The sequence below is a fragment of the Mirounga angustirostris genome, unplaced genomic scaffold (genome assembly GCF_029215605.1).
Source record: "Mirounga angustirostris isolate CCGP_5_RB_7025 unplaced genomic scaffold, mMirAng1.0.hap1 SCAF_13, whole genome shotgun sequence".
In the NCBI taxonomy this organism is placed as follows: domain Eukaryota; kingdom Metazoa; phylum Chordata; class Mammalia; order Carnivora; family Phocidae; genus Mirounga; species Mirounga angustirostris.
The window spans coordinates 1,203,086-1,224,458 of NW_026991721.1; the positions used below are offsets into that span (position 1 = coordinate 1,203,086).

The 21,373-nt window shown below is 64.9% G+C and overlaps 1 protein-coding gene across 6 annotated transcripts; it reads right to left on the reverse strand.

Annotated features, from left to right (window-relative positions):
• Nucleotides 1-1,627: 1,627 nt before the first annotated feature.
• Nucleotides 1,628-19,526, reverse strand: DUSP8 (dual specificity phosphatase 8). 6 transcript variants are annotated; one of them, XM_064575997.1, is made up of 8 exons: nt 19,367-19,526; nt 17,695-17,920; nt 12,999-13,425; nt 11,308-11,446; nt 6,457-6,623; nt 5,777-5,936; nt 5,459-5,582; nt 1,628-5,182 (listed from the first exon to the last, which is right to left on the reverse strand). In XM_064575997.1, exons 3-8 carry the CDS (start codon nt 13,314-13,316, stop codon nt 4,117-4,119), a joined length of 1,974 nt encoding a protein of 657 aa, XP_064432067.1. In that variant the 5' UTR covers nt 13,317-13,425; nt 17,695-17,920; nt 19,367-19,526; the 3' UTR covers nt 1,628-4,116. The 6 variants fall into 6 exon arrangements, with proteins under 6 accessions (XP_064432067.1, XP_064432066.1, XP_064432069.1 ...); XM_064575996.1 differs by lacking the exon at nt 17,695-17,920 and having other exon boundaries at nt 19,367-19,525; XM_064575999.1 differs by lacking the exon at nt 17,695-17,920 and having other exon boundaries at nt 13,128-13,425; nt 19,367-19,523.
• Nucleotides 19,527-21,373: the final 1,847 nt, after the last annotated feature.

The window sequence follows — 21,373 nt, forward strand, 5'->3', positions numbered from 1 at the left end:
TGCGCACCAGTGTGCAGGTCTGGCCTCACCACCTGCTTCCTTCAGCCCTCGGGCCAGTTGACCTCCAGGAGCCTGAGCAACTTAGTAGATGGCCTCCCCCCACCCCACGTGCATTCTTACACTGCCCCCCGGGTCCTTTGGCCTTCTGTGCCCCAGCTGGTCTTCCTGGGAGAGGCACCATCAGCCTGCGTCCTACGCTGCAGGGGCTCACATGCCTCGGAGTGGGAGGCACCACGGTGCTGCTTGAGACAGCCATCAGCTTTCTTCCAGTCCTGGGTTTTATGGACCCCAAGGGGCTGCCAGAGTTATAAATAGATGTTCTTAAGCTAAAAATAGCCTTGCTTTAGCGACAGCCCCATGCTTCTAGTTTCCGGCCTCTTGAGGGCTCCTAGGGATGCTGGATTCAAGGACCCTCCTCCTCCCGCAGTCCCTGAGAGGGGCCAGCTGAGCCCTTTCCCTGTCTCCTGCTTCCTCTTCTCTCCCAGCCTCCTGCAACACGCACATCCTGCACACGTGTGTGGGCACTCATGTGCACGCGCGCGCACATACACACACGCAGATCTGGCCTGCGTCCCTGGTTTGAGCTCCCTGCCACTTGGAACTAGGGAAGTGTCCCTAGGAAGAAGCAGGCCAAAGCTCCAAGAAGGCTCAGACCCCCTTGGAGGCCTTGCACCGCATTAGCCAGAGGGCCGTGGGGCTGAGGGCACAGATCTGCCCGGCAGCCCCCCTGGAGCCTGGGAGACCCGTTCCCAGGAAACGCCCGGATGTGTGGAGTCGTGCAGGCACACGGTGAGCTCAGCACGCAGTGAGCTCAGTACACAGGAGCCGTCGTTATAGTAACGGCCAGGGAGGCGTTGGAGTGACCCAGAGGAGTCACGTCTGAAGATCTGTCCCAGGAGAGCATTGCCTGAACGCTGCGAGCCGCGGCCGTCACCGCACTGGGCGGACGGAGCGCAACCCTGCCATCGGGGGGCTGCACGCTCGCGGCGGTCGGTGCAGATGCGCAGCCGCAGTCGGGCTGGCTGACTCCAGGGAGAGGAACCCCGGGGCTGGGGACAAAAGGGGGTGGGTCACCCCAGTACCTTCCACCAGATACCCTCGTGTGCCTTTGGTCCTTGTAGCACATGCATGGATTCTTTCAACGGATCATTTAAATAATTAAAAAGCTAGTTGCAGACATTCTGTAGCCAGACCCCCGTTTCCGGTGAAAGGGAAGGCAATGGTGTGGTGTGCTCGGGCTTGTGCCCACACATGCACACGGAGCCCTGCCGAGATGCAGCCAAGTGTTCCCGTGCTTATGCCCGGGGAAGTGGGTGAGGGGCAAAACGGCATTTTTATTGGACATAGTGGTAACTTTTTAAAAATTTCACTAGCAGGTAACAACAAACAAGGGTGTTCTACATTCTAGGATGCAGTGGGGCCTTCCTCACGCCGGGCCCTCCCCCTGCACAGTCCCCCGCCCTGCCCAACCTGCCCTCGGGGTCCCAGGGGCTGAGTCCTGGGGAAGTTGGTCTTGTGGGCCCAATGCCCCGGCCTCCTGGCCTCAGGAAGCCTCCGGGGCCGCTGCCCCACACTCTCCATTCCAGCCTCCCACCAGCCCGAAGAAAGAGACAGCCAGAGACATGGAGAAAACGTCCATCTTGGGATTTATTACAACACATTGTCTCCAAATACAAAAGAAGGGGACAGGACAGGGAGCAGAGTGTGGCCGCGCTGGGGGAGGGGTTCTGAGGCAGGAGCGGGACACCCAGTCCAGAGAGACTGGGAGCCATGCGGGGGACCTGCCACCTCCCCTCCGCTGGACTTCCCAGCAAATATTAGGAGGGGGCAGGGTCCATTCTGGGGCCACCCCCAATGCCAGGACGGGGGGGGGAGGGGGGTGGGGGAAGGGGAGGAGGGCTGAGAGACTTGGAGAGGGCTGGGGCCTGGCCCTGGCCCCACCTCAGGCAGTGTGTGGAATTGACCGGGGAGGGGCTTGTGCCAGGGCCTGGTCCCCCCGGGACAGGAGAGGGGGTGGCAGGGACAGGACCTCCCCCCACATTGCAGCTGCTCACTTTGGGGTGACCAGGGCCTCAAGAGCAAGAGCCCCCCACACTCCAAGACCGAAGTCACAAGAGATGCTGGCGGCCCTAGAGAAAGGGCAGAGGGCAGAGAGAAGAAAGGACCGGGGGCTGCGGGACCTGCCTCCAGAGTTCGGGGCCCAACCAGTGGCCCCAGACCACTGTCTCCTGGACAGCACAGGGGTGGGGCGCGGAGGTGGGGACCAGTGCATCCTCCACACCCAGGGTCATCTCAGAAACCCAACGCGATAGACAGACAGAAGGCAAGTTTACATAATCAATCATAATAATAATTAACCAATAATAAATACTTAAACCTCTAATCCATAGATTGCAAACACAACGATGATAGCTTATTTTCTTGGGGAACGGGGTGGGGACAGAGGGAACAGGAAGAGGACTTTTGCTTAAAGGAGGGATGACAGGTGCACAGGGCGGCAGGTCAACAGAACAAACGGAAGAAACAACCAGAGGGGCAGCTGCCCCGAGGACTCGGCCCCGCCCAGCCGCCCTCCTGCCAAGCCCCTGGCCTCTTCCCAAGGCGGCCAGCAACCCCCCCACACACTAGACTCTAGGACATCTGAAGGTTGGGGGACATCTACGCCTGCCTCCAAAAGCCATGGGTCCCAATGACCCAAGAAGGTGTGGGACGGGGGGCAGCTGGGGCTTTTTCCCTGCCTTTACTGCCAGGCTGGCCCACCTGGGCCCAAAAGCCACCTGGCATATCACCGTGAAGATCCCAGGGAGGCTGCAGAAGCGAGAGCTCCCCAGAAAAGGGCAGTGTGGGAGTGCTCTTCTCCAAGGACCCCGTGGGGCTGGGGGCAGGCATGGGGGACACCTGCATCTGCCCACATCAGGGGTCTTTATCTGTCTGGAGACGGCTCTCCCGAAGCTAAGGACCCCCATCCCCTGGAAGCGTAAGGGTCTGACAAGTGCTAATCACCCCCTCCCAATGCAAGGCAGCCAACTCCTCATGGAGGCCCTCCACCTGCAGGAACATACCTGAATTCCAAGTCTGGCCTGGGGCCTGGGGGCTGGCTGGGGGAAGAGCCCAGAACAAGACTCTAAATCCATCTGCCCTCTGGCCAGTGGAGCCAAAACTGGCTAGGCCAGCTCCTCCCGTCTGATACCCCCAGGGGCTGAGCCCCTCTCCTGTTGTTCCCCCCCCACCTGGCAGGTGGTGCTAGGCAGCACCCGCAAAGTGGAGTTGAGGGGGGCAGCATCCATGGAACAGCCTTGCTGAACCCGTGAAACTGGACATGGGCTCAGGCAGGAGTGGGGGGCATCCTACCTCTGTCCCTGCCCTGGGGACCCACATCATCTGACACTCAAGAGCGCCGTTCACCAAGCCCCTATCCTGTTCTACCCCCAGCCTGTCCAAAAACCCTAGCCTCTCTAGGCCCAATGCCAGTCAACACCGACCAGGCAACGGGGAGGGGTTGGGGGGGCGGCAGGGGGGCAGGTAGTGGGGGTGCCTCCGGCTGGCAGAGCTGCCTCAGTCACGCCCCAGCTCCTGGGACACTTCCCCCACCTAGACTTTGGTGCAGAGCCCGAGAAAAGAGCAGAGGAGGAGGAGTGCAGAAGAGGGGGCAGGGAGGGACAGGGAGGTTCTGCGGCTCAGTTTGTGGCAAAGTTTTTTTTCTCCTTTTTTCCCCTTTTTCTTATGTAAAAAGTGCACGAAAGCTCGGCAGCCTCTTTGCAACGGTCAGCAGTGTTTCCTGGGAGGGGGGGGCGGGGAGGGGACCCCAGGCCTGGCACCCCAGCTTGGGACTGAAGGTGGCCTCATATTGCTTAGAAACGAGTGTTTCAGTTTAAATACCAGACAGTAAAAATAGAGCTCCGAGGACCGCCCGCACTGTTGCCAAATCATTGCCAGAATGAACAGCTTAAATAAATAAAAAATCGAAATATTTACTTCTCGATAAAAATCGCAGTAAAACCATTTACCTTTCTTTGCATTATATATAATATATATTTATAGTGGGCCCGGCTGCTGGCGGCCCAGACCAGGGAGCCGAGGGCGGCGGAGCGCCGGGCCCTGGGTCCCCGGCCGCCGTCAGGACACCTCGATGACCTCCACGCTGCCCGAGAAGCTGGCCTGCTTTCCCAGGGCAGCCAGCTCCTCGCCGCGCGCGCGCCCCTCCACCATGCCCTCCTCGAACTCCATCTGGCAGCTTCGGCGCTTGAACTGTGTCTCCGGGGCCGCCGTTTCGTCCGGCCAGCCGGTCCGCGCGTCCCGGGCCTCGGCCCTGGCCGCCTCCCGCCGCCGCAGGTCGCCGCCCCCTGCGCCCTGCGCGCCTGCCCGGCCGAAGGGTGCAAACCGCGCGCCGCCCGCGCCCTGCGCGCCCTCCGGGCTGAAGCACCAGGGCCCGTCGGGCGACGGCGTGCCCGGAGAGTCGAGCGGCGGCGCCCAGCTCCCGGGGCCGACCGGCTGGCCGGGGCCAGGCAGCCCAGGTGCCGACAGGGCCGAAAGGCCGAGCCGCGGAGTCTGCCGGGAGGCATCGCCGAAGTTCAGGCCGAGGCCGAGGCCGGGCGCCGGGGAGCGTGCCGGGGAGCCGGCGGGAGGCCGGGGCCGCCGGCGGAGGCGCGGGCGCGTCTCCGGCGCCGCGTCCGGGCTGTCGGCGCCCGGCGAGGGCAGGCCCAGCGCGCCCCCGGACGGGCTGTCCAGTTTGCAGAGCTTGGGGGCCTCCCCGGGGTCGGGGGGCCCCGGGTCGTCGGGCCGCCGGCTGGGGGCGTAGGCCGACTTGATGTCCAGTGAGAAGGAGCGCTTCAGGCGGTTGGTGTCCTGGAGGCGGTCGGAGGAGAGGTGCAGGCCACGCAGGCCCTGCTGCAGCGCGCTGGTGGCGGGCGCCGCGGAGGGCGCGGGCAGCTCCCCGCCGGCGGCGGGCGCGCCCTCCCTGGCTGCACTGGCCGCCGCGCTCCCGGTGGCAGCGCTCTCTGAGGTAGGTGGTGGCGGCGGCGGCAGTGGGGCGGCAGGGCCCGGGAGGGGCTCGGGCGTCCCCGGGTGGGGCGCCCCGTCACCCTGCAGGGCAGCCAGCAGCTTCAGGCTGCGCTCATACTCCAGCAGCTGGCCCAGGAAGTTGAAGTTGGGCGAAATGGATGGGCGCCGGTCCTTCACGAACCTGGGGGCGGGGGGCTGCTTCGAGACGGGGCTTCCTGCCAGGCGGGGCTGCCCGCCTGGCCCCCCCTGCTCCTCCTGCTCCCCCTGCTCCCCCTGCTCCCCCCTGCCCATGCTTGGGCACACAGCTGATGTGCAGACCCACCCCGGAGTGCTGGAGCCCGGCTCAGGCGTCTCCCTCCCGGGCCAGGGCCATTCCGCTGCTCGTGGGTGGACAGGGGGCGGGGAAGGGCCGGTTCCAGCCTTAAACTTCAGGGCCCAGGAAGAAAGGAGAGGCTACCTGTAGGCGTCATCGGAGGACATGCCCATGGTCTTCATGATGTAAGCGATGGCGATGGTGGCCGAGCGGGAGATGCCAGCCAGACAGTGGACGATGACTTGGCAGCTGGACAGCTTAGCTTTATCTGGAGGCAGGGCCACCGGGGCCGGTGAGGGCTCAGGGTGCCGGCGCTTCCCTAACCCAGGCAGGGGACCTCACCGGCCCTACCGCCAACGATCCCAGTCCCATCTCAGGCCCAAGCACCGGGGTCGCAGTGCTTCTCCCCAGCGTCCTGCCCGCCCTCCTACAGGAGACCCCCACCCCTGCCCCGCCCCTCACCGATGAACTCGATGGACTTGTCCAGCCAGGGCAGCAGCTTCTCGCAGTAGTTGTCGTTGATGGGAATGCGCATGAAGCGGCTCTCACAGATGAAGTCCGGCTTGGGGCAAGAGTTGCTGGCGTTGAGGACATAGCTTATTCCGTTCTGGGTCATCAGGTCCTGGAGGGACGGGAGGACAGGCTGCACAGGGGTGCCCTGGAGGTGGAAGCCCCTCCCACTTCCACCCTGGAGCTCAGAGCCTCTAGCGGGGGGGTGGGGGGGAGGGTGGGGGATGGGGATGCTGGTATCGGGCAAGCGCCACCCACAGCCTGAGGTAGGCTCCCAGGAATGTTATGGCTGCCTGGGCGGTGGCTTTACCCTCTTCCCTCATCACAATTTTAAAACACGGGATTCTTTCAGTGCTGGCCAGGGGCCCAGTGACATCAGCAGTGTGGCATGTGGGCTCCGCCGCCTAAGGGGCTGGGAGCTGCTTCTCCACCCAGCCCTGCTCCGGTCCTGCCCCTGTCCCCTCACGTCCTCGGGCCCCCAACCCAGGCTTCTCCCACACGTTTATCCATCCCCTCATTGGCTTCCAGCTCCCTTCTCCCCACCCCCCCAAACCAGCCCAGGAGCGGCATCTGAGCTCCTGCCTCCGCCCCCCTCCCCCTGCCAGCGGCCAAAGCCCCAGCTGTGCACACACCTTGTTCAGGACATCTTTCTGAGAGCCCAGGTAGAGGTGAGGCAGGATGCGGGTCAGGCCCACACTGGGCACAGGCAGGCAGGGCTGGGAGAGGCTCATGGGCAGCAGGGCAGCAGGCTTACCCTCACAGAGGCCAGGGAAGCAGGAGGAGAAGGTGGCAAAGCCCCCTGCAGGAGGAGGAGCAGAGGAGACGTGAGTCAGGCGGTTGGCTGGCTGGGGCACAAGAAAGAGTCCAGGGCACCCGACCACCCCTACACTCTGGCCACAGCCTGGACCCCCAGCCCAGCGTGATGCCAGGGGGTGAGCCTCTGGCCTGAGCACCTGCAGTCAGCGCTGGGTGCCGGAGGGCTGCTCTCACCAAGTCGAGGCGCGTGCTGTGCTCATATAAGGCCTGCCCCTACACCCACATTCCTCCCCAGGCTAATTAGGAGCTGGTCCTGCTGAGGACGCCGCTGTGATGCCCATAAATGTGGGGTCGAGGCTGCGGGCCGGCCTTGCACGTGCAGGACCCAGGCAGGGGTGGGTTCCGACGCCACGGAAGGCTCCTGTTGAGGGTGTGGATCTTCTGTGCCGGTGGCCAGGGGCCAGCCTGGGCCTTCCTGCCTCTCCCCCTGGGCTGATGCAATCCCTCCCTGACTCTAGTTGGCTGGGAGCCCCTGGCCAAGCGTGGGTGCCAGGACCAGGAGGCAAGGGCTTCTGAGGGGCCCTCCTGCCCCTGGGCATGACATCACCTACTGGAATTGGCACAGCCCTGCAGGGGCACCTGTGCTCTACTTAGGGCTCCCTTCTGCCCAGAGGACAGCACCAGAGGATGGGCTAAGAGCTGGGAACGCCGGGGATGGTGAGCAAGCAGGGCATGCAGCGGGCACACGTTCTACACGTGGTGGTGTGTGCCCACTGCCTTCCCTGTACACCCAAGTCCTGGGCCACAGGTCGGTGGAAGGAGCCCCTCCGCTGGCCTCAAAGACCCCAGTGGGAATCCCTAGCCCAGCTCTGACTCAGTGAGTGACCACGGGCAGAGCTCATTACACCCCTAGCCTGTTTCAGCATCCTGCCTGCCACACAGCACAGCGTGGTCTCAAAGGAGACAGGGGCCATGAAGACACACTGAGCGCTAACCTGCCCACAGCCAGGCGGCTGGGTGACAGCCAGTCCCTGCTAGGGTGAGGTGACACTCCCTGGTGGCCACCCTGGGCCTAACCACACTTTTGGGGGCACGAGGCCTGTGGACAATCCCTGCCCTCAGTGGACTGATCTATTACAGAGTTCAACTAGATGGAGGCCTACCCTAGCGCACCGGAGGAGGCAGGGGAGTGAGGCGGGGTCCCAGGCCACGAGACCCCCAGTGCTCTTTCCTGGTCTGCAGAAACAGCTGGGGCCAGAGACCTGGCTGATTTCCCAGGACACAGATGCCTGGTACCCTCAGCCTTCACCCCTGGCCCAGCTCAATGGCCAGTTTGTACAAACCCCCAACCAGAGTGCCTGCCATGTGCATTCCTTGTGCCCCCAATGACAGCTTGCCTTTGGCGGGGGGCATGGTGATGGGGGACCTCCAGGCTCAGGGAGTGGAGGCACCAGCCTTGGAGGAGAAGCTGTCCCTACCCTGGCAACCTGCGGCTGGACAGGGAGAAGTGGCTGACTATCAGCATCGCTGACAACACAGCTCACAGATGAAAGCGACCTGGGTGCTGGGGCTGGGCTCCTGTTTACTGGCCAGAGCCAGGGGTCCCCTGGATGTTCCTGATGGAGGACAACACCCCCCACCCCAGGAGACATAAGATCTGCAGGATCTCTGCAAAGACTCATCTTTACCATATACCTCCCATGCTCTCTGGGGGCGTCGCCTAAGCTGAGGGGTGGGGGGCTGTATTCCACCAGGAACTTCCCCCACAAAGGGGGGTCTCTGGACAGGAGTGGTCCTGCCAGTTTTGACTGCAATCCCTCAGGTAAAGCCCCACAGGGCTGCCCCCCCACTCCCCGCAGAGCCAAGCAGCTTGTGGGGACCCCCACAAGCCCCCTATGGATGCCAAGTGCAGCAGAGCCGGAGGCCCCGCCCCTCCAGCGATTTCAGGACCCCCCCCCCCCCCCACCAGGCTCTGGGTTACAGGAGAGGACCACCCTGGGTTGAATCAGTGGCAGCAGGCCTGGACCCTCTGCAGGTAGTGGCACTCTTCGCAGAGGGGAGGCGCCCCCATCCCCCAGGCATCCCCAAGGGCACCTTCCTTCAGGCGGGATACCAACCTCCCCCTGCCTCACGGTTTCCCAGCTCGCTGCGCCGCACAATGGAATCCCGGATTCGCACAAAAGCTCATGCCCAGGACGCACCGACTGCACCGACTCCACGGGCACCGGGCCCGGCCACTGCCCCCGCCCGCAGCTCCCACCAGGCGCTCTCCGGCCCCCATGCGCGCGGCGCGCCCCGCAACCCCCCTGCGCCGCCGCGGTCCCCGCGCCCCGGGCAGGGTCCGCACCTGCCCACCCTCCCTCCGCGTACCCTTCGCGCACCCTCCGCGTAGGGGCCGCTCCCGCCGCGGTCTCTGGCCAGGGTCCGAGGGCGGCGCGTGCGGGGTCGGGCCGCGGGGGCGCACCGACCCGGCGCCGCGACATCACCAGCCCGCATTCCGCAGCAACGCGCACCCGGGCTAGGGCCGCCCGCCGCTTAAAGGGCCAGGCTCCCTTTCCGTCCCCGCCCCGCTGGACGTCACCGCCAAGCAGCTGGGGGGGGGGGCAGGGGGGGAGCAGCGGTCACGGCAGCCGGTTCCGGACCCCAGCGCGCCTGCCCCACTCTGCCCTCTCCTGCTTCCGCGAGCCTCCCCTGTCACCGAGAGAGATCTCCCTGTCCTCCAGCCGCGACATCGTCCTGGCGCTCCTCAGCCCCACCCACCGAGGGGTGGGGTCCTCCCTTTCTGGCCTCCGCTGGGCCCCCTCCCCCTGTGCTAGGGATCCTGGAAAGTCACCTCCCGTTTCTGGCGGGGCAGCATCCCTCTGTCCCACTCAGCCTCGCCTTCCCATGCTCACTGGTTCAGGGGCCGTGCTCGCCTCAGGGTGGGTGCTGTGGGCCAGGCTCCCAGGAGGCCGCGAGTCTGGGTCCTGATTTGGTCCTGATTTGGTCCTGATTTGGAGCTCTTCTCATACCGTGGTGGGTCATGACTTCTGCCTGGCTTGGCCCTCAGGGAAACGGGGGCAAATACTCTAACCTCTCAGGGAGGGGCAGGCAGGGGAGAAAGGGCACGCGGCAGCCCCAAGAGTTTAGCGAACCAAGTGGGCACGGCCAGGTCCCAGGTGAGCCCTCCTGGCACATCCGAGCCTAGGCCTGCCCCACTGCATGCTGGGTGAGGAGCCCCAGCCTCCAGAGGAGACACACATTAGAGGTCCTGGGCTTTCCTGGCAGCCTTGGGGTAAGGAAGGGTGCTGCTCTGGGACCTGTTTCTCAGACTCTCAGAAGGCCTGGTGGCCCCCACTCCTGAGTAGAGACTATGCGCACGCACACACACACCACCCACACTGACACGTGCACGCGTGAACACACGCATACTGGGGTTCCCAGCTGGGCTCCTGTTCTGCCCAGGACACCCGTTAAGAAGCCCAGAGCCTCTGTCCTCTCTCCCTCTTCTCCCTATCCGCTCAGCCCCCAAATTGAGCCCAGGGGGCAGTGGCTGAATCAGAGAGTCTGCAATTCTGTGGCCTCGGGTTCTCAGAGTTCACACACATGCACACAAACCCCACATCCCACCACACAAGCAAGCACGGATCACCAGCTTCCCAGAGCTGTGCATAGATGCACAGATGCCCTCTGACCGCCTAGACCCAGGCACGCGTGTAGATGGCAGCACGCACACCTGCACACGATGTGGACCCACCAGGAGGCATCCCAGGGGCGGTGGGGAAGGTCCATCCTCCCAATGGTGGGATCCCGGTGCCCACGGACCACCGCATGGGGTGTCTGCACATAAGGGGCTGCTCAGGGCAGACATGGTGAGTGTACAGAAGTGTCCTATCGGCGGTGGGGTGGGGGGGCTGACACCCTCTTCAGCCCTCTCCATCCTCTGCCCACCTGCCATGGCCCCTGGCAGGAGCACCCACAGAGGCCTCAGACCTGGGCAGGGAGGGTGTACAGCCCTGGGACAGGCCAGCTCAACCCAGCCCTGGGACCTGGGCCACCTCTGGGAGGTGGGTTCTACAGAAGTGCCTCAGCCCCTGCCAGCAGGAGGAAGGAATCATCAAGAACCAGGGTGGGGCCTGTGTGTGTGTGTGCGTGTGTGCAGGTGTGTGTATGGGGGGCTTCCCAGCCTCCAGGCTGCCTGGGCTGCTTTTGGGGAACAGGAAGCCCTACAGGGATCTCTGCTGGCCCCCAGGCAGGGGTCGGGCATCCTGTGCTGACTGCAGCATTCAGAGGGACTCCCTGTCCGACCAGTTCTGCTCGGATTGGAGTTTGCAGAGGATGGGGGCTATGTCTCCTCTCTCAGACAGCTAGAGGGGCAGAGACACATCTTTGCCTAGATCCCTTCCCTCCTCCCCTGCCACGAATGCATTTAGGGGTTTCTTCCTGCCTACTGCTTCACCTGCTAGTGGTGGGGTAGGCCCATGGTGGAGGGGGTTCTGGAGTGTGGGGGCCCGGGGGAGGGAACAATGGAGCCTTGGGGAACTCCAGTTACTGAGAGAGCACCCCATCCCCCAACACCACCCCAGTAGCTGCTGGTCTCTGGGCTCAGAGAAGAGAGCAGAGTTGGACCCAGAAGCTGACTCCCCAGATGCCCCCACCCCCCCATAGCTAAGCTCACAGTGAGGAGAGAGAGGAAGGAAGGAGAGGGCGCCCCAGAGCCCCCTGGCCCGGGTCTATCTGGAGCTCACCCGTGAGGATGGCCACGCTGTCGAAGCAGCCGTCCAGCTTGCTGAGCAGGATGGAGAGGAAGCTGTCCGCAGCCAGCACGCTGGCGTCCCGTGTGCTCTGGTCATAGACCACCACGTCCTGCGGCTCTGTGGCCTCCACCTGGAGGCCGTGAGGGCAGAGGTCAGGGCACCGCTGGGCACCTGCCAGATCCCCCATCCCCTGCTGCCACCCACTACTACTGGTCAGGCTGCGGCAGGGGAGGGGCTTCGGCCCCCTGGCTGCATGGAGGGGAGGGGCGGGCTCTCACCCGCCCACCCGCCTCAGAGCCCACACCTGGACGGGTTTGGATGCCACAGCCCCACAGGCAAGCCCTCAGAGCGGGCAGAAACAGGGGCACGCTCCTCCTAACGCCACGGCCTCACGCCCAGACCTGTGCTAAGGGAACAGATGTGATGGGCACGCACCAGGGGCCGGGCCCCCGTGGAGGAGACGCAGGTGAATGTAACAGGGTCCTTGGGCGCACGCACGGGTGGCCACGGTCCCAGGGATGTGCTGTCAGGGTGGCTGAGGCAAAGGGAAACCTGTCCCCTGGGCCACTGGGAGGCACATTTTGGGGCTTCTGAGGGTGGGGTGCCTTTGCGTCTGGGCAATTCCCCAGCCAGTGATGGGAAAAGTGCTGCAAGAGCCCTCCTTAATTCAGGAGGCAGCCAGAAGTTGGGGTTCCACTGCCCTCCTCCCATCCTGAATGCCCAGGCTTGGGACCAGATGCTGAGCAGCTTTTGCTCCCAGTGGCTAATGCCCTGCCCCCCAAGCACACTCAGCCCCTCAGCCAGCTGAGCCGCCAACCCTGGGCTGCATGATGTCACCAGCAGCCAATGGGATTGCGCTCTGGCAGGGAGTCCTCGCTGGGGGTGATTAATCACCGGATTCCCCTCACTGAGGCTGCAGGGAGCTGGTTCTGGCCTTGGCGGGGGCTGTGCCACCTGGGTCCTCTCACATCCAGTGCTGCTGGCACAGGGCCTGTGACCGAGACCCCTCCCAGCTCCGGGCTGCTGGCCATGTCACTCCCCCCACTGGGGGTGCCCCCACCTTCCCAGGCCACAGGGCCAGTGGTCCTTCCCAGTGCTGCACTTGATGCTCCTGGCTAACAGAGACAGGATTGTCCACTGCAGGTGACCTGGGACGTTTGGGGGGGAGGGGCACAGAAAGAATTCTGGGTCACTCAGAACTCTAGGGGAAAGAACTGGGAGGCTGGGCACATGACGGCTCAGCATAAGCCTCTTGGCCCCCCTTCCTGTCTTCCTCTGTGTTCTCACAGCACTCGGTGTGCGCCTGACCAGCTGCCATCCTGGTCCACTGCCCCTCTGTGCCCCCACCCCACCCCTGTGCCCCTCTCTGAGCCCTGGGCTGGGCCCCAGGGACACCGCCCAGTCTTACGTGGGGAGACCTCTCCTCGGGGGCTGAGTGAGGACCCAGACAGGGTCAGCAGGCTCTGGGCGGGAGGGGTGATGAATTGTATCTGGGGAGATAGGGTCAGCAGAGGGCCTCCGGGGGAGACACATTTGTGCACCCTAAGAGGAAGCTCAGGGAGGGGGGGTGGGAGCTGCCTACAAGGCCCAAGGTATGGAACGGCTCAGAACATTGTGACCCCAAGAGCTCAGTTTGGGTTTGAGGCTGCGGGGGGGCGCCCGAGCAGAGGGCCCCTGTGTACCTGGCTGGGGAGCTCTGCCCTTGCCCCTGGAAGGGATGGGTGCCTGGGTGGGGCGGGGGACAGGGCGTGGGTGGCAGGGCCAGGTACCTGGCCGCGCGCGGCTGGCTGGACGAGCTCGGCGATGGTCACCTTGCCCTGCTGCAGCCGCCGCTTCACCAGCTTGGAACAGCAGATGTTGACGGAGCTGAGCACGTGCCCACTGCTGTACTCCACGAAAGAGCGGCTGTCGATGACCAGCGGTCCCCCAGGTCCACCCCGCAGCAGGCTGGCCAGCTTCCTGGCATCCACCACCTTCCGAGGGAGCCGGTCCCCGGCCATGGTGGGGCAGTGGGCAGTGGGGAGGGGGTGAGCCCCGAAGCGAACAGGGGCTGCTCTGCAGGCCAGGGATGTGGCCTAGAGTTCGGAGGGACTGGGCATGGTGCCAGACCTGCAGGGAGAGGCAGAGGGTCAGCAGGGCTGCAGGCCCCCAGGGGGGCACCCGGCCAGCTTCCCAGGCAGGGCCAGCCTCCAAAGGGCCCATGGTGGGACCCAAGAGCACCCGAATGGTTGAGCCTGGCAGGCACCCACGGGGGCCCTTCCTCCCTTGGGGCAAATCGGCAGCCCCTCTGGCTCTATGAAAGCCAAGTCCCCAGACATCTAAGGTTAGTGAGGTGGACCACTGGACTGGGAGAGCGGTCACGAATGGTCCCATCCAGCACTGCACAGGCCACGGCGACATCCTCTCAGTGGGACAAGTCAGACAACTGGGGGAACTACAGAGGGAAGCACTGGACTGGACAGGCAGGACAGGCCTGAGGACCCCTCCCCTGGGCCCTTGGGTTCATGGACACTCATTCGGATCCGGAACCCTTCATTCGGCCCCCAAGGCTTCTGTCATCCCATTGCTGGGATGCAGATGTTCCCCCTCTCTGGCCTGCACGTCTTATTCTCCAGAACTCTGGGCGAGGCAAGGTCCAGAACCTGCTCCCTGCCCCAGCACATGGCCCTCTCCAGCCCCACCCAGCACAATCCCTCCCTGCCGACCATCTGGACCCAGAGGAAGGGGGGTGGGGCTGCCTCCCCATGTTGCTGGGGTCCTGGGGCAGGCGCCGGCCAAGGTGCTGCAGGGTCTTGGGCGTGGAGGTGGGGGTCCTCTGTTGCTGCCATTGTCCCAGTCCTGCAGCCCGAGCTTCAGTGCCTGCCACGTGCCGGCTGCACAAACGGTCTGGGGCCGGTGTCTGTCTCCCTGCGGAGCGCGTCACACGCTCAGAGTGGAGGGGGCAGCATGGCAGGGTGTGCCAGGCACGGTGCAGGCCTGAGGTCCGGGGGGACCTTTCTAAGGGCTGGTAGGGCCCAGGATGGGGTGGGATGGGTGGCACCCAAGGATGAAAGGCAAAGTAGGTGACCCAGATGTAGGACTCTTGGGGGTGCGGGGACTCTTGGCCTGGCTGTAAGGGATCTTGGCGGAGGAAGTAGGAGTAGATGGGGACAGGGGGACCCCAGATCCTGGGGTGGAGACCCCTCTTGTGGGTTTGGTGCTAAGCCTCTGCCACACACCTCCCACCCCCACCCCACCCCACCTGCCAGGCCCCACCTGCCCTGCCGCCTGCCAGGACTGGCCTTTCTTAGGCTCAACTAGCCTCCCAGCCCACAGGGAGGCGCACAGCGTGAGGATTATGAGTTTACTTTGAAGATGGGGAGACGGAGGCTTGGGGAAGGGGTGGGACCAGCCTCAGGTCACATCACAGTCAGGACCCAAGGCCTCTACCACTGCCATTCAATCGGGGTCTTCCCTCCACCACACCCCCACCCAGCTCAGGCACGGGAGAGGCTGGGGGACAGATGTCAGAGGAGGGGCCCCTTCATCAAGCCCCCAACCTGCAGCTGCAGAGCTCGTCACACTTGAGGCGAGCTCCCTGGGTGGGGATGGCGGAATTCACAGAGAACTAGGTGTCAGGCAGGGTGTAGACCGTGTCTGCTGGCTATGGGCAGCCTTAGGCTGAGCCACTGGAGCTGACCCACGGAGAAGTGCCCAGGATGGCCCTGGCCAGTGGGCAGGGCCTTGGGATCCCATTCACAGACTCCCTGCTCCCCACGCAGGTACCCAGGCTCCTCCACAGTGGGGGTGAGGCCTGGGGCGCAGCTGGGGATGCTGTCCTTCCTGAGGGCCATACCAAACAAGGTCAACAGCAGAAGGGCCCGTCTGCCAAAAGGGGTACCCCACATGCTGCGGGGGGGTCTTAACCTGCTGGGAGGGTCCTGTCTGTGGAGGGGGTTTCCCCACCTGCCTGGGGGTCCTCACCTGCTGAGGGGGGTCCCAGCCTGTGTGGTGAGGGGTCCCCAATTCGACTCCTGTATGAGGTATTTGAGAAGCTTCCAAGTTCTAAGCTGCACCTTGTCAAGACTGTGGCAGACAGGCCGCAGCTACCGGCCCCCTCCCACAAGCCTCCTGCCCTGGATGTGTGGCCAGGAGCCCCGCTCAGAGGCCCAGTCCCTGAGACAGATGCAGTGGTGGGCAGAGGGGCGCTCATGGTCCCTATCAGGTGAGGGCAGACTTTCCCACCTAAAGCAACAGAAGCCAAACAGCACTTCAGGGCAGGGACAAGGGAAGGGGCTGGGGGAGAGGTCCTTTGCCCTCCCTGCAGCCGCTGGGCACAAACACTGCCCTCAGGTCCTTAACTGGCCGTGAGAGGAGCTGGGGTGTGGAGGGGCGCCCGCTCCATCTGCAAGACAGGCAGGGAGGCAGACTCAGGATGAGGGTGGGGAAGAGGTCAGCTGGGCTGCAGGGCTGCAGGACAGGGGCGCGGGGGGCGGGGTGCTGGAAGGGTGGGCCGCCACACTCCCCTGCCCAGTACCTGGTCTCAGCCCCACTCCCCCAAGGAACTCTCCAGCTTGGCCCTATTACCCGCTGTAGTATTGTTATTTGTAGCCGAGGGGGACTCATTAGCAAGTTAGCACCTCCATCGTTGCCATGGCAACCACAGAGGTGCCAGGCAACCGCAGCTCCTGCGGCAGGGCCGCCGCCGCCAGCAGGCTGGCTCTGCAGAACGGCAGGGCCCAATCCTTGCTTCTTGCAGGTGCCCAGTAGCTGGGGCCTGGGATGACCCAAAGCCCAGGTGTGACATTCCTCCAGCACCCCCCCTGCCCCCCTGCCCCACCTGGCCCCAACCCTCCTTGCTTGCCATGAGCACCCACGCGCACAGGCTCCCCTGCTCCCACCTTCCGGGACGCCTTCTCCAAGTGGCCAAGGTCTGGCCCAAGCGCGCCTCCCGCAGGAGACCTCTTGCACTGAGCTGGCCTCCCGGGAGCGCAGCCTCACCCCCAGGGCCTCCTTGATCTAAAGCTCCCAGGCACAGACCCTCACCTGCGGGGGGCGGGGATCGGGGCCCAGAGCTCAGGCAGGGGTGGGGGAAGCTTAGGACAGTCTTGGGCCGACGAGTGGGGCTAGAGCAGGCCAGGCGGCACAGAGGAAACAGACATTGTAGGGTCTTGGGCCTGTCTGATTTCAAGGACCCACTCCAGGCTCAGCCCAGACCCGATTCTTGGGAACTGAGGGGAAACGGTACCTATCACCTGCTATTCCAGAGCCTGGGTACCGGTGGGACAAAGACACAACCCTGTACACCCCCAAAGGGCTCGTTGCTGAGGAGACTGGGCAGTTCCCAGTTGAAAGGCCGGAGGCCCCTCCGCACCTGGCTGGGCACCGCCTAGGAGGTGGCAGGCAGCCCCCCTTTCCCTGCAAGGCCACGTTCACGGTGCAGCCTGGCTTCTGTGCAGCGCGTGCTGCGCGTGCCAGGATGTGCCCCTTCGCACACTGTCCGCACACCGTCGGCTCACCTCTTCCCCACGATCCACGCCAGCCCCTCATGCAACTACTCACACACACACGTGTGTGCACATACATGTGGTCACTGGGTGCAGCCATCCTCACCCTCTGCAAACCAAATGCCCCCAAGCCCCAGGTGCCAGCTCCCAGATCTCTACACTGTTGTCTCTCCGGGCCTCCATGGGGCACATTCTTGTCCCTGAGCATGGGACAGGGCATGGCCAGAAAATTCCCAACTCCCAACCGACGGCGTCTTCACCAAGGCCTTCTGCTCAGCACCTAGTGACGGGGAATTCACTACCTCCAGAGACGACTGTCAGGACTGTCAGCCATGGGTGGACTGTGGCTCTCACTCAGAGCAGTGTCCCCAGCCCGAGTGGTGCCTGGCACACACAGGCAGGCCCTCGGGAGGATCTGGCAGTGGGGGCCCCCACGATGCTGAGATGTCCAGCTCGCTGTGACCCAGGGGCACCTCAGGAGGCAGAAATTACTGCAGCGAGGCCAGGACAGACACTGGCAGCTCATTTTCCCCTCATCTGCTCTCATCAGGGACCCCAAAATGCTCTCACCCCTGCCCCCCTCATCTCCCTAGGCTGAATGGAACAGGGCCCAAGCTGGCCTTTACTCTGTCCCGGAGGGGCCAATGGCAAGGCCAAGCAGAGCCAACTTGGTCTGGGGAGGCCACGGGCCTGGGAGACAGTGGGGTGGGGGCCCTGCCCCCTCTGTTCACAGGGGTCTGGGCAAAGCCTGCAGTAGGAGGTCTCAGCATGTGGGTCCTTAGAAGGGCACGCTCAGGACCCTACACATCTAGGTTTCTTCTGTTCCTGCCTGGCTTGTTCTAGTCCTACTGATCTGCAGGACTTCTGGTCACCGTCCCCCCATGCTACATACCTGGGCCATCCCGGGACATCTACCAGTCACTGCCTGGTGGACTCAGCCCATGCAGTCCTGGTGGTCAGAATCTGACTCATGTCCCTCTTGCTGTGGGTTTGGCTCCTTCCTCTCCTTTCCCTCTGAGCTGCAGCCTCCGGAGATGCAGCCAGGATACCCTCTGGCTTCCGCGCCTCCTTGGGCCCTCTGTCCAGGTGAAACATCTGGGCCCCGAGGTCAGCCTCAGCTGGAGAGGAGAGGATGCTGGGTCGGGTTCTGGAGCAGAGGATGACTTCAAGCATCTTTCTGCATCTGCATGCATGGAAGCCACTGTTCCCGGGGGCAGCCTCTGGGGCACAGGAGCCTTCCGGAGGGCTGAGGGCAGCAGGGGACTAGAACCTGCCCAGCAACTCTCCTGGAGCCCTTGGCTGACTGCAGGGGGAGGCATTCAGTCAGACTTCAGGATGAACTCCCAGCTCCTGGTCACATGATCTGCCCTACTGGGCAGGTGCTTATTAAGCATCTGAGGAGTGAATTCCTGGGACATCTGTCCTCCCTGAGCAGGGCGGGGGCATTGGATGCTACGCTCCTTCCCTGAGCTGCCCTTGGAGCAAGGTCTGAGGGAGGCAGTAGGGAGTGCACACAGACCCTCAGACCTCCACTCAGACCCCCGGGGGCAGGGGACACAGCAGATCACTGCTTCCCTACCCGGCAGCACCCCCACATCCGCCCCAGGCTGCACCACAACACTGTGGGTGCCACATTAGACCCTGCCACCTCTCTCCCCCACCCCATGGAGTCCCCCTGCACCCTGCAATCACTGCGGCACCCAGGCCCCCAACTGGCCTCCTGCAGAAGCCAGTACATTTTTACAGCAGGAAGTCAGGAGGCAAATTCTCCCAGTAGGGGTGACCTGATGGGGGCTGGGCCCACTGTTGCCCCCTCCCCTCCCATCCAGACTATTAGGTACCCCTCCCCACGAAGGTGGGCAGATAGGCTGAGGGAGGCTGGTTGCACTCAGCCTGGCAGTGCCAGCCCCTCCCCCAGCACCCGCTGCTGCCTCTGCAGCAGGCTGGCGGATGGTCTTTATTCTGCAGAGGCCAGCTGAGCACCCTGAGGTGGGGGTACCCGTGGCGCCCTGGCCAGACAGGGGCCATGGATCTGCAGCCCCTCTCCACCGAATGCGGAATGGGCCCTTTCCTGAGCCTCCCACAGGCTAAAACCCTCCGCTTCTTTGGTCAAGGCCTGCATCCCCAACCCGCGGGGGCAGGGACGACCTTCTCCAATTTGGGGCCTCCATGGCGGGGTGGGGGGCATCCTTGGGAGTCTGGGGCTCTCGCAGAGGTCCGTACAGGTCCACGCTGGATCGCAAGGGGCCAAGGTGCTGGGTCCTTACTGCATGCCCCTCCCCCCCCAAAATAGGAAGGAATTTCGAGGAGAAAGGCGGCGAAGCGGGGGGAACCAGCGTGGACCGGGCCGGGGTCCACTGGGCTCTGTGGGAGGCGGGGGAAGGGCTTCCCGGGCCGGTCCGCGGCGTCCCCCTGAGCCGGGCCGCTCACCTCGGCGCTGCCTCCTCCTCCCGGGCGTCCGCCCGGTGCAGCCGCCCCAGCGCTCCAGTCGCGGCGCCCACCGGGCCGAGCCCCCTGCCCGCGCCCCGCGCGTCCCCGCGTCCCCGCTCGGCGGCCCCGCTCACCTCGCCGTCGCTCGCGTCCGGGGCGCACGGGGACCCGCGCCCGCTCAGCGCGCCCTCTCGGCCGCGCCGCCCATGGGCCCGGCGGGGGCCCGCGCAGCCGGGGCAGGGGCCGGGGGAGCGCGCGGGCCGCGTCGCCGTCGCCGCCGTCGCCGCCGCCGCCGCGGGGAGCGCTCGCTCGGGCCGGGGCGCGCGCACTGCGGGCGGGCACGCGCGCTCGCGGCGCGCATCCCACCCCGGGCTCGGCGGGCGCGGCCGGTACGGCTCCGGCGCGGCTCGGGCTCCGGCGTCCGGGCGGGGGGCGCGGAGCCGGCTTGGCCGCCGCGCTCGGCCGCGAGTGACAGGCCCGGGGCGGAGGGCGGGGCCGCCGGCGGGGATGAGGTCATGCCGAGCGAAAAAGGCCCTGACGTCACCCGCAGCCAATCAGCGCGCGCGGCTCGAGGGCAGGTGACGTCAGTCGGAGCTGGGCCGCGAGTGCAGATCGGAGGCGCGGCCGCGGGGGGCGGGGGGCCGGGCAGGCCGCCGCCCTCCGCCCTCTGCCCTCCGCCCCTCGCCCGGGCACCGGCTCTTAAAGGGACCGTACGGCGTCCGTCCCGTGCCGCCAGGGACCCCCACCTCCGGGAAGCCCTCCCAGCTCTGGCGCCCGGCCCCACCACCCGGGACGCCCGGCCTCGCGGCTCTCACGCCCGAGAGGGGCCGGCTGAACGGGTCCTGGCGCGAGGGTCTTCCCCCCGCCGCGGCCGGGCGGGAGATGGCGCCGCCTCCCCCGCCCCGTAGCCTTTGTTCGCGCGGGGCCTGCAGGCCGGGGAGCCCTCGCCAGCCTCGGTACCCCGCCGTGAGCTAGGCCCGGCGAGCACTTCACCTGCAGCACCTACGCTGACCCTTTCCACGACCCCCGGGGTGGGAAGCTGGGTTTCCACATTCCTCGGCAGGAAATTGGAAGCTCAGAAGTGAGATGGTTTGTGTCGGGTCACACATCTGTCCTCCGGTGAGGGGGTCCCCAGTGCAGCGCTGTCCCCCGAACCCCACCGGATCACCTCCAGCCCCTGACGCTTGCAGTGAAAAGCCGCCCCTACACAGCGCCCATCGGGGTCCACCCTGACAGTGTGTGTTCTCCCCCACCTCTGGTGAAGGCTGTTGAGGGTCTGCGCCAGGCGACCTCGGTGGGGAGGCAAGCCCTGGGGGCCGGCGCGCGGGGAGTCCAGAGGAGGAACAAACATAGGTAATTACACCTTGAGCAGGGTTGGGCCGGAAACAAACAGGGGCCAGACACAAGGCGGTGGGCGGTCTGGAGGCCACCCCAGGGGGTGACATGCAAGCAGTGACTGGAGGCTGTGGAGGCACCCGTGGTGCAGGAGGGACCCCCCACCCCCCACCCCCCACCCCAGGCAGGAACGACCTGGAGGAGGTCACGGGGCTGGAGCCAGGAGAGCCCGGAGATGCACTCATGCATTACCGATTCATCAGGTACCTACTGAGCACCTTCTTGAGCCAGGCCCTGCGCTGGGCACGGGGAGTTAGCTCTGAGAAAGAGGACAAAGACCCTTGTCCATGGGTGGATGGGAGCCTTTGAAGGTAATTATCTGGGGGTGTGTGTGACTAGACAGCTCCGATGTTTCTAAAACCCCTCCTCCAAGGCTGCCTGGTGGAGAGTGAGGGCCATCTTTCCTCCAGCCTGGAGCCCCCTGGCATTGGCAGGTCTCCCAGGGCCTCCTTGGGGCTCTGTGAGGGGCTTTAGCCCCCAGGGGAGTGCAGCCCCTTCCCATGGAGGGAGGGAGCTGGGACGCAACTCTTAGCCATCCCCGGTTGAATGAAGGGTAAGGGGAAATGAGCACTCCGGACCCCAGGGCTGTGTGGGAGTGAGTGCAGGAGGGCACTGGGCCGCAGGTGGGCCCGGGGCCGGGGCTCTGGGGGCCCCTTTTCTGATCCTCAGTTCCAGAGAGCAGGCAGTGTCACCTGCAGCCTCAGAGTTTTGCAGAGGAGGTGTTTAGGAAGTGCCTGGGGCCTCCT

Bases quoted from the DNA above. Each gene is read 5' to 3' on its own strand.
- DUSP8 (XM_064575997.1), bottom strand. From the start codon at position 13,316: ATGGCCGGGGACCGGCTCCCTCGGAAGGTGGTGGATGCCAGGAAGCTG. The intron at 5,583-5,776 runs GTGAGGGGCGGG...CCCTGCCTCCAG, and splicing joins CAAGTCCATCGAGTTCATCG to ATAAAGCTAAGCTGTCCAGC. The intron at 5,183-5,458 runs GTAGCCTCTCCT...CCCCGCCCCCAG, and splicing joins TCCTCCGATGACGCCTACAG to GTTCGTGAAGGACCGGCGCC.